Genomic DNA, 15587 nt, shown 5'->3' on the forward strand with positions numbered 1-15587 from the left:
AAGCAATTTAATTACCATTAATATTTGCTGTACTAAAAAGTAAAAGAGTGATTCAACACTTTTTATATAATGCCTTCGTCATAACATGGGAAAGGGTACAGGTGAAGGAACAATGGGTTACAACCCTTTTTAATTTTGCTTATTTTTGAAGTCCTCCTTGTACTTTATGTCCTAATCTGCTGAACTGTTAATAGAAAACAGACAGGGGGCTCTATTCAATAACCGTTTTAACAAGCAAAAAAAAACATTTCAGGAATGAATCGAAGTGTGAGGCTGAAGAGCAGGAGTAACAACCCAATATAAACAGTGCTCCACAGCTCTCTTTTTATTTTGTGGTTTTTCTAAATGCTTTTTCCCAGTTAAAAACGTGCATAAGTTCCAATATGAAACAAAAATAAAGGGCTTCTTTTTCAGTTCATTTGAGGTTGAGAACATTATTTGTCTTTTTATAAATCTAAAAAGTATTGTCTAAAATGTCAAAATACCAAATTAATGTAAAGGGGGTTGTTTTGTTCCTAAAAAAAAAACAAACAAACAAAAAAACATATTTCAAGCATTATATAAGTCCCAATAATGACATAGGAAGTGCCCAGTATTGTTAAAGTTGCAGTATACAGCGTCAGAACAAACATCTCACATTTAAAAAAAAACTATTATTTTAAGCAAAAAATTTGGTTATCAAATTTGTAAAACTTCTATTTGAATTGCTTTTTTAAAATTGTTATATTCAATTTATTTACAGGGATTTTTGTTTTGTTTTGTCTTCAGTAATAGAAGCACCATGATGTAAAAGCTGCAGAAACAGCTGTCCACCACAAGAGGGCGCTCAGAATGTTATTTCAGCAAGATTGGATCAAAACATTGAATTGAGGCATTTTTTTTAGGAGAGCGCTGAACGTGCAACACTTGCTTTTAATATATATTGACATTATATCTGAGCCCTAATGAAAACTCCTACACACTAATGCTCTACAAGAACGCACAATACTCTTGTGACGGAGAGTGCTTAAATACGTAACAAGTTAACAAAAATACATTTATTTAAATAATTATAAATAAAAGATGATTTGTAATTCAATAAATAATGTGCTGAAGGTTTTATTTAAAAATTATTATACTGCATCTTTAAGTAATGCACTTCATTTAAAAAAAAAAAAAAAAAGGTTTTAAAGTGCATTAATTCACAAATAATGAACCACTTCATTCATCATTATTGTTCCCGTGCAATCACACTACAAACTACGTTCTGGCAATATAATATAACTGCAATCTAGCAGGTATTCCATCTAAAACTATATTTAATACTGTCCAGCAGAACACATACAAACAAACAAAGTTAGTGTTCAACCCGGTTTTTGAACTCGTTCATTAGAAAAATATTTCAGCAGTCTTGGACATCAGCCATTTGAAGTAGTCATTGAGGTTTTGTACCTCAGCAAAAGGCAAGTCACTGATAGAAAGGAAAGTAGCTCTGTATGCCAGCTCTCCATCTGCTGGCTTTCAATGGGATTCTGTAGAAACACCAGTGAAACCAGCAGTTCTCCAGTTGATACCAGTATATGTCCAGTTTAAACCAGCATCTACTGGGGTCTACTGGATGTGTTTTCATCTCACAAATACGGGTGGGACCTGATCAAGAATATGCATTACTCCTAGATTACTGCCATTGTGCCATAAATACTTCATACTTTGGTCGTTCCAGATACCTTTCCTTAACATTGCACACAACACTATTTACTGCTCAATAACTTGAGTAGACTTGAATCTAATCCTGTCTCGCAATATGTGTTTCTAGCTTTAAACATTAGAAGGGTTTTTTTGTTTGTATTTTTGTACCCAAGTGGGTGTTTATCAATGTTTGATGTTTGCCAATTCAAAGCTGCAAAACTGAAATTACATCTTCAGTTCAATCACATTTTGGGGTTTAATGCAACACAAAATCCCTGGGTTATGGTGGTCGTTGTCAAGCCTTTTTTCCAGTACAATTGTGTGTTTCCATTCCCAGTTACAAGTGAGGGGAACACACAAAAAATCAATATATACAAAGTATTTATCCTGGAATTACTAGTAAAAAAAAAAATGACAGTCTTTTACATATTGTGAACAAATAGAGGATTTGCAGTACCGGGGGGCTGGTAGAATGTGATGACTTAAAAACATTGGAGGGAAAAGTGAATAACATTTAAAAACTTTTACAATGATTAAAACATTTAATAAAAGTGTATCCCGTTTTTAAAACAGGTTCAGCAATTTGCTTTTTAAAATGTTCCTTTTTTAAAATAACACATTCAGTTGCAACTGGGAATAGATTAATGCCATTCAGATAATTGAAAGTCAAGTAAAAAGAAATGCATACATTTGCACTGGAAAACAAGGGCTTAACACTCAAAACCTGAGCCAATTAAACTATTTACCAATTCATAAAAGCAAAAACCTGCCAGAGGGCTAATGACTTCAAATTACAGGCTGATAGTGCAGTGTGGTGTCACAAGACTAGATCAGAAATACATCTCCAAAGAAGTCAAGAAAGATACAAACAAAAGTTTAAAATACAAGATGTCTCAAGAGAGGTGAGTGTCCTAGCTTCCATTGTGCCACCTTTACCCTTTTTGTTTTCAAAGTCCTCAGCACGTAGGCCTGACATTTTCTTTATTTGGATGTTTCAGCTTCTAAACTCATTTCTTCTGTTTGAGAGATTATATTTTTTTCTTGACACGAGGGAGGTGAAAAAGAAAATTGGGCGGTGTTCAGCACACAAAGGCCTTTGGCACAAATCAAAACAATTACTCAGTATATATGTGTAAAGCTCTCAGCTTTCTTCTGTTCCAGAAAAGGCACCCATTTTGATATCTGAACTTATTTTGTGAGCAAGGTTGGAAGATTTCATAAACTTCCTCCGAAATGTTATTCATTTTCTTTTCCTCTTTCATGAAACAATTATTTTTCCTTTCCATTACCAAAATCAAAAAGGACTTCCAAGAAGGTTTCCATTCCTCTAGTCCCAGTTTGAGACAATGGGGTGGCCACCCCTTAGCCTGCTTGCCATCCTTTTTTATTAATAATATATGAATGACTATTTATACAGTTTTAAAGTATACATTGTTTTTTTAGTAAACCAGTACTAAAAGTGTCTTTTTTCTTATACTATGTCGTGTAATCCAATGTCTTTAAAAAATGTACATGTTATGTATAAATAGATACACTGTTAGTTCTTTTTTTCTAAATAATTGGAAGGCACCCAGCCTTTCTGGGGATATCCACCACTGTCCAGGACTTGGCAGTACCACCACCCATTGGGATTACGTTCCAGAACTTCCAAGCATGTCCCTTCTGGGAATCCCATAGTCTCCTCATCCCCGTGGTAATCTGATATGGAAACGTAAACATCTTTGAGATTGTTCTGTATGAGCTGGCACTTCTCAACAGGCTTGGGTTTGGCAGAGGAGACGGGGATTCCATTTCTTTGAGAGGCTCTTCCCAGGGCATCGGTGCTGCCCGTGCCCACCTTGTCGGTTTGCTTTATGGCACTGAAGGAGGAGTTCCGTCTGACTGGCACGCCAGACCTGAGCTGGTCAGTGGAGTTCAGGGACTCGTTTCTCCGCAGGGACCACGAAAGGAGGTTGGTTTCCTTGGCAGGAGCGGAAACAAACACTGATTGAGGTCTCACTGCCAACTGGCGAACCCCGTTTCTCATTTTGACCGAACCATTCACCAAGCTTGTTGGTTTGGAAAAACCTCCTGGTGGTTTGGATGGAATGGGTGGGATGGCCTTCTTCATGCTTTGATTGATGTTGTTCAGGGCCTGAACCCTCTTCTCGTTTTTTTCCAGGCTGTTGGACTTGCTTATGCTACCCTGTTTGGTAGGAGTACCTTCAGACTCTGACCCTGCAGCATCTGCCTTGTTGTTCACAGGCTCCAAGAAGTATGCAGGAGCCCATCCTTCAGCTTCTTCACACCGGATATACCACCACCCACTTTCCTGCTTGTCCACAACCTCTACCTCCACTCCTGCAGCAAAGCTTATTTCAGACTCTTGCACCTTATCGTAGCGGTCAGTGGTTCTGTAAATGGGCTCAAAGTCTGAGTCACCTCTGCTTCCTTTGGAATAGGTGCTTGATAGGTCAGAAGTGCTTCTAGAATATACAGAGTCTTCTGAGGAGATCACTGATGCAGTTTCTAAATCCTCGCCTTTAGATGCTTTGAGCTGGAGCTGCCCTGTACGGCGCAGCTGATGCCTCAGGGTGCTAATATCCATTTTCTCTGAGCCCTGACTCTCTGATTTGGCAAGCAGAGGTTTAGGCCTGACCAGCGGCTTGGGTTTGGTGGAAGGGCTCTGACCAATCTTCTGTTCCACGTCCTTCCATGCCCCAATCTTCACTGCTCCCCGAGTGCTGGCATCTGAAGCTGTTCGAGGCTTGCTCTCCTCATGTTTGGGAAGCGACTGGCTTCTTGCTAGCTCTGGCTGGATGTTTTTCACAACTCTTCCGCTTCCAAGTGAAGATCTGGTGGAGGAGGCCTTGCGGAGCATGGACAGCGAGTTGCTTTTCTGAGAATCCGAATCCCCGCTGGATTCTTTGCTGGAGGCTGTGTCTTCATAATGTCTGAAGCCATCATTTTCGTAGATAGTCTCCTCCTCCTGAGCAACATCCTCATAGGACTCGCCAACCTTAAATCTGGCTTTCTGGAGAGAGGAAGCAGGACTGGGATTGGATGACAGAAGGGAACTCTTCCCAGAGATCACATTTTCATTCTTTACCTCAGGTGGCTTATCTCTCTTTAAAGAGCCAGACTCAGGCTCTAGATCACAACCAATGGCAGGGATGTCATACTCTGGTTCCTCGTACACAGGTTTTTGTGGGGAATCTGGGGCCTTGCCTTGTGAGTTGCTGCTGGAAGGGGCGGTTTCCTCAGGTTCCTGCTTTTTGACTGGTGGAGCTGGGGGAGGGATCGTTGGCCTAGTCAGGGTGCTGGTTCTCCTGTTCAGGTTGGGTTTCTTTCTTTTGTCGATGTAGGAACAGGGCGCCCAGCCTTCCTTTTCCCCAATCTGAACATACCACCAGCCGCCCGAGTTCTTCTCTATAACCTAAAAAGAGAACAAATGTAAAAAGCCATTAGAATCTCATTGTGGAACCAACCAGGGGTCTTTGTTAGTACTACAACAATACAAGCCAAAAATCAAAGGCATTCCTGAGTTACTGCTGTAGACAAACCAAAACGGTCAGTTTCTCCTGACATCGTAATGTCTGTAATGAGAAATCTGTTGCAAAGTCATCTTTGCATTCTTAACATTTTGTAATGAGAAACAAGAACACATTTGTACCTTAATCCCTACTTATATAGGCTTGAAACACTACAGATTGTACAAGCAAATTCTTAAAAGTATGACATTTTGAAACACTTACTGCAGCCTTCTGTCCTCCACGGAAGCTGATGCCATCAGATATACAAGACTGAAACTCGGCTATGGTGTAATACTCTACTTCAACAGTAGGGGGCTCTGGTGGCTTTGGTAACTGGAATCCCTGAGAAGAACACATGCAAATTAAAACATGAATCAATATTCTTCTGACAATAGTTTCTATCTAGTAATTTAGCAAGCTATTTATTTATATTATGGGTAACTTCATTTAAAAAAACATGTAACCAAGGAAATCATTTAATACCAATGACAGCAACATCATGCTGTACAATTACATTACACATGTCTGTGTTTCATACTAAATACCTTTATTTACAGATAAAGTGCTTGCTTAGAAAAACTGTTTAAATGGTAAATCAATTGACCAATAATTAGTAAGAATTAGGAGCAGGTGTACCCCTCTTTATGTACACCCGATGTTATGTTATGTATTATCAGAGAATCAGAAGGCAATATAAATGCATTACTGGTAAACTTACACTGAGGTGATGCAAAGAATGGAAGGTTTAAAATGGCTTCTCAGGTGAATAAATGTGAAAGCAGGAATACTAACCAGACTGGCTTCTCTTCTTGGTGGGGGCTTCTGCCTTAGGTTTGGTGAACCTTGGGGGAGAGACAGAAGTGATGTTCAGCCATGTGAGTACAATATTAGCAATGGCAGCGTGTGTATGTGCACTGGGATCCCAAGGCACTTTTAAGATTTATTTTTACACTGCAATTTTAAACCACCAGGTGTCAGTGTAACTTCAGGGACAATGAAGAGGCAAACCACTGGAGAATGCTGGAATCACAATCTTAATGCAGATGTGCCTGCGCGGTCCAATTACAGAATAGTTAGACCCTGTTACATCACATCACTCTGCTGCAGACTATCACTCAATCCACTACTAGTTGTAATGGAATCAGACTCATATAAAAACATTCCATCACAATGGTAACCATGGAAAGTATAAGAGAGAAAGAAAACTTGATTAATTCTTAAGAGGCGTGTGTTAAGTATTTCCTTAAAAGTTAGTGCCCCAAATGTATATACAAATTAATGAAGGTCCTTATTTTTGTTAGGATCCCAAGATGAAAAAATGCCTCTTCTATTTGGGGTTAACATTGGAAAATTAAAACAGCCTAACCCTATCCCTAACCCTCACCCTAACCTTAACCACAGGCTGATAGGATAAATAAATAAGGAACCCAGTTTTGACATTTGTAGCGGGCGTTCTGAAATGCAAGCAAATCACAAAGTGACTCCCCCTTTCTCCCTCTGAGTGTTTGTACTCACTGATCTCAACTCTTTGAGGAGCGATGCGGGCCACAGCTGGGGATCCCTGGACAGTCCTGCTGCCCTGTTTGTCCTGCAGGGCGGTGATTCTGCAGCTGGTGTCCTCGCAGGGGATGGGGGGGCTGATCTCCTTCTTGGTGACTGGGGGCTCCTCCGCGTCAGTGTCTGTCTGCACGTCCTTCTCGCTCACCTGCTTCTTGTTCAGGAGGTTGCTGATCTCCATGATGTTTCCGATGATCTCCACAGGGCCAGTCAGAGTTTTCTTCCGTGGGGAAAGATCATCCTTCATCTTTTTCAGGTATGATGCGGGAGCCCAGCCTTCTTTGCCAAGGTGCCTGATGGAGAGTAAAAGGGATTGATGGGATCCACTAGCCCCAGTACTGTGTTAATGTAGAACATTACTGCGTGGGGCTGCCATATGCAATGCTGCAGGTTTGGGTTCAGGAGAAAGGAAAGTCCTACAGAGATGTGCATTAATAATAAGCACTGTTTTGTAATCACCCCATTAGGAAGTGAAGTGAATTTTTGAACCAGGATACATTTAACATCATTAACTCACCAGTAGGTGGGGGGAGGGGGGAGGAAACAGGACTCAATGCAGCCACAGTATTGGACAGTGTAGGGAAAGACCATTATGCTAAAAGGACTATACCTTTTAAGGTCGTACAGTAGATCATTGAAACCATTTTCTTAAACATAACATATTAACCAATACAAGCAACTACAGTAAAATAAAACACCGTATACCTCCTGTCTATCTGCTTTAGTTTTTGCAGCAAGGAAGAGTGCTGATATTAGTCTACTGATTCTGCAAGAATAATCAGTTAATCAACTAATCAGTTTTTTCAGATGGTAAAAGTCTTTACATGTGGATTATTATTATTATTATTATTATTATTATTATTATTATTATTATTATTATTATTATTATTATTATTCAGCCAATAGATATTAGACATTTATGTTGCAAAGAAAAGTCTAAAAAGGTGCCTTTGTTGAGTGGTATAGCGCTCTTAAGAGTTCAGATCTTTAGCTAGCAGTTTGATGTCACAAACTACTGCAGGCAAAATGAAAGGTGTTATCAATTAGCAGTTTAAATGTTTCCTAGTCGCCTCTCACCTGATATACCACCACCCTTCCAGGTTCCTCTGGATGACCTCCACAGTGACCCCTTTCTCAAACCCGATCTCGTCCTTGCTCTGACTGGTATACGGCAGCACTGTGATATATTTCTCCTCTAGTACGCAGAACAGAAAGGGGAACAACGTTTATTGCTGAAAGGTGAAATGATTGTTCTTTTCAATATTAACCTGGCTATATTTTTTTAATATATATCTCAAATGTCTGTTTTACTTTATCTTCCTACTGAGTAATTATTCGTTCCACTGAAGGAAAATGTAGCTACTTTGACTTTATGAGCCAGTTAGAAATGATCTGCAAGAGGGTTTGCCTAAACTGATGGAAAAATGAAAAACACTAGGATAATAAAAAAAAAAAATGAACTGAATTGCCTCCAGCAATCATAAAAAACAAACATTATAATCTTTTCCTGTATTTTGGAGAAATGATCAATACAGTACACTTAAGCTCTTACATCTATAACAGCAAAATGTGGACCAAGGAAAGGATCAATAATAGTTGCGTTTTCTGAACACTTTGTGCTGAAGCCTAATCTTGATAAGCTTTAAGGAGTGCTGTGATGTTGAAACTCCCCGAAGACTAGGCCAACCCAATATTTCTCCACCTGTCATACTAAATGATCTTATGTTTTTCGTGTTATGTTGAAAAACATAAGCTGTCCACATTGCAATGCAGGAGGGCTTTGAATGGTATGTTTGCTTAAAATTATACAGCAAAAATGGGTCATCTCATATCAGCCTGGTGGATAAAGAAATATGGCTTGTTCCAGCAAGTTAATTCAATTACAAGCATGTCACAGATCTAGGGTAGCGGTGGAGCTGCAGTGCTGAAAAATACTTTATTACCATGCATACATGCAACAAGCTGTTAAAAAGAGAAGATAGACTGTGTGTGATCTCATTGCAAGACCTGGAGATCCAGTCCTGCAACCATTTACAGACCTACATGTTGTGCTTACCTCACACTAGGCAAGGTATTGGGTAATTCAATGAAAAAGATCTGAAGCATTTCTTGAGAAAAACAGGCCTCATACTTAGTTTATTCTTGGCAAGTTGCTTTAGCGGTGAAGCCCATATTACACTTTCAGTAAAGCCAAGCAGAGACTGACTTGTATTTCAACATGAAGCACAATTACCAGCTTACTAACACAATTCCAAGTCTGTGCAGGGGTGTGTGGTGTGAAAACAGCTGGAACGTTATAGAGTTTATTTTGCTCAGTGCAGATACACTTGGCGTCTTTGTCTTGTGTGTTTGACAATTATCTGATATCCCAGTTTACAAGTGTATGAGACAGACATATTTTGCCAGTCTGGTTTCTGTGACACTATCTACAGGCAGGAAATGTTCCGAGAACAAAGAGCCAGTGAAGGATTATTAACACTTTGTATGCTGATTACTCTTTAGAGCTTCAGAGTAGAGCTTGAGGAGGGAGCACATGGCTTTCGATGCATGTTTTAATATCAAATATCCACAAAGGGAGCTAGACCCACCCAGGCATCACCCAAAACAAATGCGTCTTTTTATTATAAGCTGAGACGCTGCTAATGTTTTTGGTACCAGCAGAACAAACGGTCCCTCAAATACATATTGATACTGTAACAGTAAACCTCATAATTAGGTTTAAGAAGTTCATCTGTGGGCACTGTGCTTTTAATCTATCATTGTCCTTTGCTGGCCTTAGCAAACATTCAGCTGGTCTTTACTAATTTCATATATGTTCTTGTTTATGCACAGAGATAAATGGCAGACATACTGTGATGGTTTAACAAGAGGCGGACGATCTCACAATGAGTCTTAAATTCATTCAGATGAATGCTGCAGCATTCAGATTTTAAACATGAATGGAGCTCCTTGAGTGTGTCTCCAAAAAGGTTCTCCCTGCATAGAGTGGAGACAGAAGGTTCTCCCTACATACAGTGGAAACAGAAGATTCTCTATGCATAGAGTGGAGACAGAAGATTCTCTCTGCATAGAGTGAAGACAGAAAGTTTCAGCTGAGAAGTTGGAAACAGGCCTTAAAATGCCATATTCAATAGAAAAAGATCAGACTGGTTTAATCTGACAGCTCCACCCGTCAGTATTCAAGACAATTGGCTGATGATACTTATAGACGATAGCCTAAGGCTTCAGGTTCTGGCTAAATGTGTTTGCACCTGTTTAATTACCATGCTTACTTTTTTTTTTAAAAGAGCAAAATCAGAATGAAAGTTTGCACAGCTGCCAAGCTGTTGCAGAACATCCTGCATCACTTTTTCTGACCACCGTTTCCCAGACAGGCATGACCACTGTGCATCTGGCACCATTGCAGTAAACACTGCCCAGACATCTATACTAAATAGGGCTTAAGAAGAGACTGCTGGTTTCTAATAAGGTTCATTTTGATGTTTGCAGATCAATCAGGGGTCAATAGAGGATCACGTTTTCAAATCCCTGTGTGTTTTCTGCACCCCTCTTAGTTTGAGGCAAAGCGAAATTCTGAGCAGAATTTTTGTGTTAAACAAAACATGCATAGCCTGGGAAACAGGGGCTTCTGCATCTTCCAGACCACAATACAGAAGAAAGAAATAACTTTTATAAATCATTTTCCTTCAGTCAGCAGTATTTTCTATACTGGAAAATGTCTCTCCCTTCCAGAAGACATTAGTTTCATACGCTGTGGTCATAGCTGCCAGCAGCTCCACATAGCTGGATCCCAGCCTCCTCTCACTCCTCTGACTGTTCCAACAGCCTCCCTGCAAAAACTGTTACTTTACAACTTGGCAACAAGCTGCGGAATGCTTATAAATAAATCACTAAACTATCTCCATTTTGTATGGCATTTAACACCTAAATATATCAGAATGCACACAGCTTTCAAAAATCTTTAGCTCTGGAGAGGGTTTTTATGACTAATAGTTAAATGAGCGTGCTCGTTAGACAGCTGAACAGCTGTTTCTCTCAGATATGTGCCCGATGAAGACATTTTAAATTAGTTTCAGCACACCAGAATGTTGCACAAGCTGATTGTTTCATTTTGTTTGTGTGTTTGTTTGTTTTTTTTTCCATGGTACCAAGTATGTTCTATAAAGAGGTGGAACAGGTCTAAGTGCAACTTTTAAAAAATCAAACAAGCCGGTAAAATTGATTTAAGGAGTGTTGTGATGGGTTTTTAGGGTTTTTTCTTTCTTTGCTGATGAAAGCATTCAAGGCTGTGTGCCAGATGTTCCTGAAAAAAACTTGTGCCCTTTTCTCTTCGCCAGACTTAATTCAACAGCAACATAGTCACAGAATGACGAATGCAAGGGGCTGCTGTTCCTGTTTACTCTAAAGGTAAATGGACAGTTAAAGCGTTAAAGCAAACAATGCTTGATTTTTATAACATTCTAGGAGCTGTTTAGCATGCAACAAGATGAACTACTCTAGGGTGTTTCTTGGACTCCAAACCAATTAGTAATGTTTGCTGCACACTGGCAAGGCCCTCCTACCAAAGAAATACAAATAAATGTCCTAAAATCACTCAGTTGTCCAAAGCAAACTTTAGCAGCAAGGAGAGGCAATTCGATAATAGTAGGGGGTGGGGGTGGGGGGCATGTTTAATGTCCATGATACTCTGGAACAGTTGAATCGGTACCACAACAGGGGTACTGTTAGCCTGGTGAACAGCATCTTAACAATGCAGGCCTTCATTTAAGCAAACCATTATAGAGCTATGGAGCAAACAAATAATACGTGTCAATAGCATCAAAATGGCTATTGTTGTTCTGTGATTTTGGCAACACAGTAAGTAGTGAAAGGATGAACAAAGCCACTGTAACCCGGTGCTTAGTCTCTACTATAAGTACTGCACATGTTTGATGTAGCATGGACATTCTTTATCTGAAGCCATGCAAAGCACCCCTTAAAGCAGCCACAAAGGATGAGTGTTAGAGGCACCAGCATGGCTCTGCAGAGAGGCAGGCACTTGCTCTCTCTTCACCTCGACTCTGCTGTCGGTTGACTATCCCGCCCAGCGTCCATCGCCGGTCCAGGCGCTTCTGGTGAGCCTTGCGTCTCTTAGTGACTAGTGAGCATGAATGGAGATGGAAAATAAAACAAAAATGAGAACATGAAAAAAGACAGGGGAGAACATAAATACATACTCACATGGGTACAAGAAAATGTTAGCACGCAAACATGACAAGAAAAACACAGGGAAGAGGAGAGACAGCAATATCTCTGTTAACCCGTTGAGCTCCAAAAGACTTTTTTCATTTGAACATATTTAGTTGTAAAAATTTGAATATTTTTGGTTGACATCGCGCCACATAAAAAAAAAAAAAATTAAAAATAAAAACTTTTTCAAATTCAAAATTTTTAACAAAAATGTAAATCAGTCAACTGTGTAGATAATACTGGTTGAAGCAATGGCAGATGTTACTTTTTACTTCACATGTTTTATCAAAACTCTAACGCAATGATATAATATATATTAGCATATATCTATTACTCTGTACCTGTTACAACTCAGTCAAATGGGCAGGATCTCAAAGGGCTCTCATCACTCCTCTGTAGTTAAAGATTACATAAAATTACATGTCACGTCACGTTATTATGACGTTCTGATGTGGGGATTTCTGTTATGGTAATTTGGGGGGTGGGGGGGTGTGTGTGTGGGGGGGGGGGGGGGTTGGTTAGGGGGGCCATTTGCTGCATACTCTTTACAAAGCTTTGCAAGCCTCGGCAACAACTACTATCATTTGAATTTGCAATTGTACTAGAGGTGGTGTTATTGCAGCAATTCATATTTTATATTCATATAGCATGGAGTGTTTTTTGTTACATACAGTAGCTACTTTTCAATAGGCGGTATTGTCATACATTATCAATGTACTTTTTATTTTTATCAGTTCAATATATCTTGTTGAGCAATGGCTGTCTGCAGACACAGTATATTAAGAGAAATTGTGTTTTACTGTACAAACACAAACCAAGATCTAACTTTGGACTCATCTGGAAAGGGACTCAAAGTGCTTGTGAGTGTGTAAATCTCGGGGGTTTAGAGGCGAGTGGGTAATTTAGACCACGGATTTTGGAACCCCTCCATTTTAGGCATGGTTATGTGGTACAGCGTGTTCCAAGAAGAAGTGAATGATTAGGTGCAAACTGTAGTACAAATTCTAAGGGCTGTTTATCAAGTTTGTATGTATGTATCATAAAACGGACAGTTTAAGTTTTGGAATTTGTGATGACTTGACTATAAGCTATATAGTACAGATGAAAACTGTACCAGGAGCATAGGAAACACAGCGCTCTGATATTTTCCTCAGAAATGAAGCCTACCAATAGAAATGGCAGTTGAAACTGTATCTGTTTACATAATAAATGTGACGGATATTAAATACATCTTGCTGTTTAAGTAATAATATTGCGATCTGAGCTGTGGAAAAGGGCTAAGGGGAAAATGGACTAGCTGTGGAAAAGGGCAAGATGTTCAACAGGAATTTAGAGTAGAGTTTGTCAAATATACAAAATAAATATATGGTGGTACGAACCCCTGAGGGAAACCCACTTCACTAATTCATTGTTAAGAAGTTTCTTCTGTGGATAAAAACAATGGTTCCCAAATGCAAAACCACTGAGCCCCATTGCTCTAGCCATTGCTAGATGGAAAACTGAATGATGTTAGAAACTGAATGACACAGAAATATGAATGCAGAGGGAATTAAAACAAAAAAGAACTGTAATGTAGGAGGATGAAATGAACCAATTTTCAGTTATGTCCATAATTGATATATCAGATATAACAAACCACGGGCGAAAATGTTCCTTAATGATAAAAACAGACATTCCTCTTGGGTATCTTAACTTACAGTCCAGTATATTACAGCAAACAAATAAATACCAAGGGTTTAAATACAGTTAAATGCATGCAGACTGGACACATAAGCGCTAGAGTAAAGAGATTCCTCGATATAAAACAGGGTGAACCACTATGGAAAGGGTATGTGGTGGGAAACCACAAGGAATTAAAGGAAAAGCTTTTTCCAATAGCAGGTTTCAGCTGCAGGAGTTTCTGAGCCTGGTGCTATGAAGGAGTTTGATACCGTAGGTCTTCCTTCATGCCTGGCTCTTGATCAGTTAAATCATTTTCCTGAATTTCTCACGCACACGAGTTTAACCCTTTCATGAATCGCAACCTTCTCTTCTCGTTTTTACACGAGGAGGTATGGAAGATGCAAATGCATGATTGCCTCATGTGACAATGCCACTTTTCCCTCATATAAAGCAATGGAAAAAAATTGAAACCATTTTCAATTAAAAATATATTTATTATTTTCAATATTTAATGATAAAAGGGTTAAAATGCAGCTCCTTAATTACATCAGCCTCCCCTGTGTTACTGGAAATATGCAGCCTATTTAACCTTATAGACAAAGAGGTAGACATTAGTCACACACTGTAATGAAGTTCTACAGCGTCATGCCATTCATGTGCACCTGGTTCTTATAGTTATGGTGGTAGCCCAAATGTTAGCAGTCCTTAAAAGCTGTAACAAATGGTTAGTTTCCAATCAACACACTTAACTAAAAGATACAGACCTAGAAACAAATAAATGGGATCTAAATAATCCAGAGTCATGTACGTGGAAACTCAACTGTTAATAAACAGATCTAGCAGAAGTGTATTAAAATATCACATTCCCTGTTTATTGATATATTAACAGACTTAATAATTAGCTGCAAGTAAAGGTGGAAAATACTAAAACAGCTAGAGTTACACTTGGTTCAAATCACTCGATTACCACATACTATACAGTATCATACACATCTATAACATGTTGCATTGTGTTGTACTGGAAAAATCAAAAGAAGAGTTGAGCCTCTGGCCTGGAGGACTTCCGTTAGTGTCTGATGGGAGACATTAATGGCCTGTCTCTGATATGAGGCGATTTTATCTGTCATTTTTGCAGCAGATGTTGTTTTTCTGTATCAGCCTGCAGGAAAAGGGACCCAAAGTGTCAAGCCCTGTCCAGAAACTATTGCTTATGACAAAATCCAGGCAGTGCTGGAATGTTTTAACACCAGCATTGCTCAGGGACAATTTGACTGGCCCAGGCGCCGGCCTGTGAAATGCTTCAGCAGATTAAATCAGATAAACAGTGTCATGGCATAAACAAAGCACCAACCTTAACTGTAGCCTTGGTCCCTTTAGAAATGGAGGAATGATTACAACCCTCCAAACATACCAGCCCTGTTCTTTTTAAAGACTGTAAGGATTGAGTAATATAATCCTGAATCCCCATGTTGTTCATCAATGATTCACTTAATGACAACAATCATTTGATGTTTTTTTTTTCCTGATACTCAGATATGAGAGACAAAGTTAGGATTTAATTTGATTGATTGGCTAAAAGCAAGTCAACTAGCTTCCAATAAGGTTGGGGAATCACTACTGGTCTTTGTTTTGGACTGTTGTGCAAGCATATGCTAATAAGCAACAACATGTGGCGTTTAGAACATTTTCAAATTTAATTATCTGGTGCTGGCATATGGACCAGATTGAATTCAATCTTTGTTGCTATGCCTTTAACATAAATCTCTATTACATGCATGACTGATGCATGACTGATGCATGACACTGTGCAGGAAGGTCATTCCATACCAAGAATAATACATTCATTAAGTACTTGAGCAGATGTTTAATTGGTTCAATTTAACAATTAAGAACATGGTTGGAACAAAGACCTGGACTGGAAGAGCTGAGGTTGTCTACCCCAGTGGTACTCATTTACAG

The 15587-nt window shown here is 39.2% G+C and overlaps 1 protein-coding gene across 5 annotated transcripts in view; it reads right to left on the bottom strand.

Annotated features, from left to right (window-relative positions):
• Positions 1-1094: 1094 nt before the first annotated feature.
• LOC121325539 (SH3 and PX domain-containing protein 2A-like) overlaps positions 1095-15587 on the bottom strand; it is a 64527-nt gene continuing 50034 nt past the window's right edge. For 3 of the 5 annotated variants that reach the window (XM_041268182.1, XM_041268181.1, XM_041268180.1), the window contains 5 exons: positions 7815-7932; positions 6696-7030; positions 5973-6022; positions 5403-5522; positions 1095-5083 (listed from right to left, as the gene is read on the bottom strand). In XM_041268182.1, coding sequence (XP_041124116.1) covers positions 3206-5083; positions 5403-5522; positions 5973-6022; positions 6696-7030; positions 7815-7932 — 2501 coding nt within the window. In that variant the 3' untranslated portion in view covers positions 1095-3205. Of the gene's footprint in view, positions 5084-5402; positions 5523-5972; positions 6023-6695; positions 7031-7814; positions 7933-11790; positions 11875-15587 lie in introns of all 5 variants that reach the window. The other 2 variants (XM_041268178.1, XM_041268177.1) reach the window with 1 other exon arrangement.

Source organism: Polyodon spathula, chromosome 13, assembly GCF_017654505.1.
Source record: "Polyodon spathula isolate WHYD16114869_AA chromosome 13, ASM1765450v1, whole genome shotgun sequence".
In the NCBI taxonomy this organism is placed as follows: Eukaryota; Metazoa; Chordata; class Actinopteri; order Acipenseriformes; family Polyodontidae; genus Polyodon; species Polyodon spathula.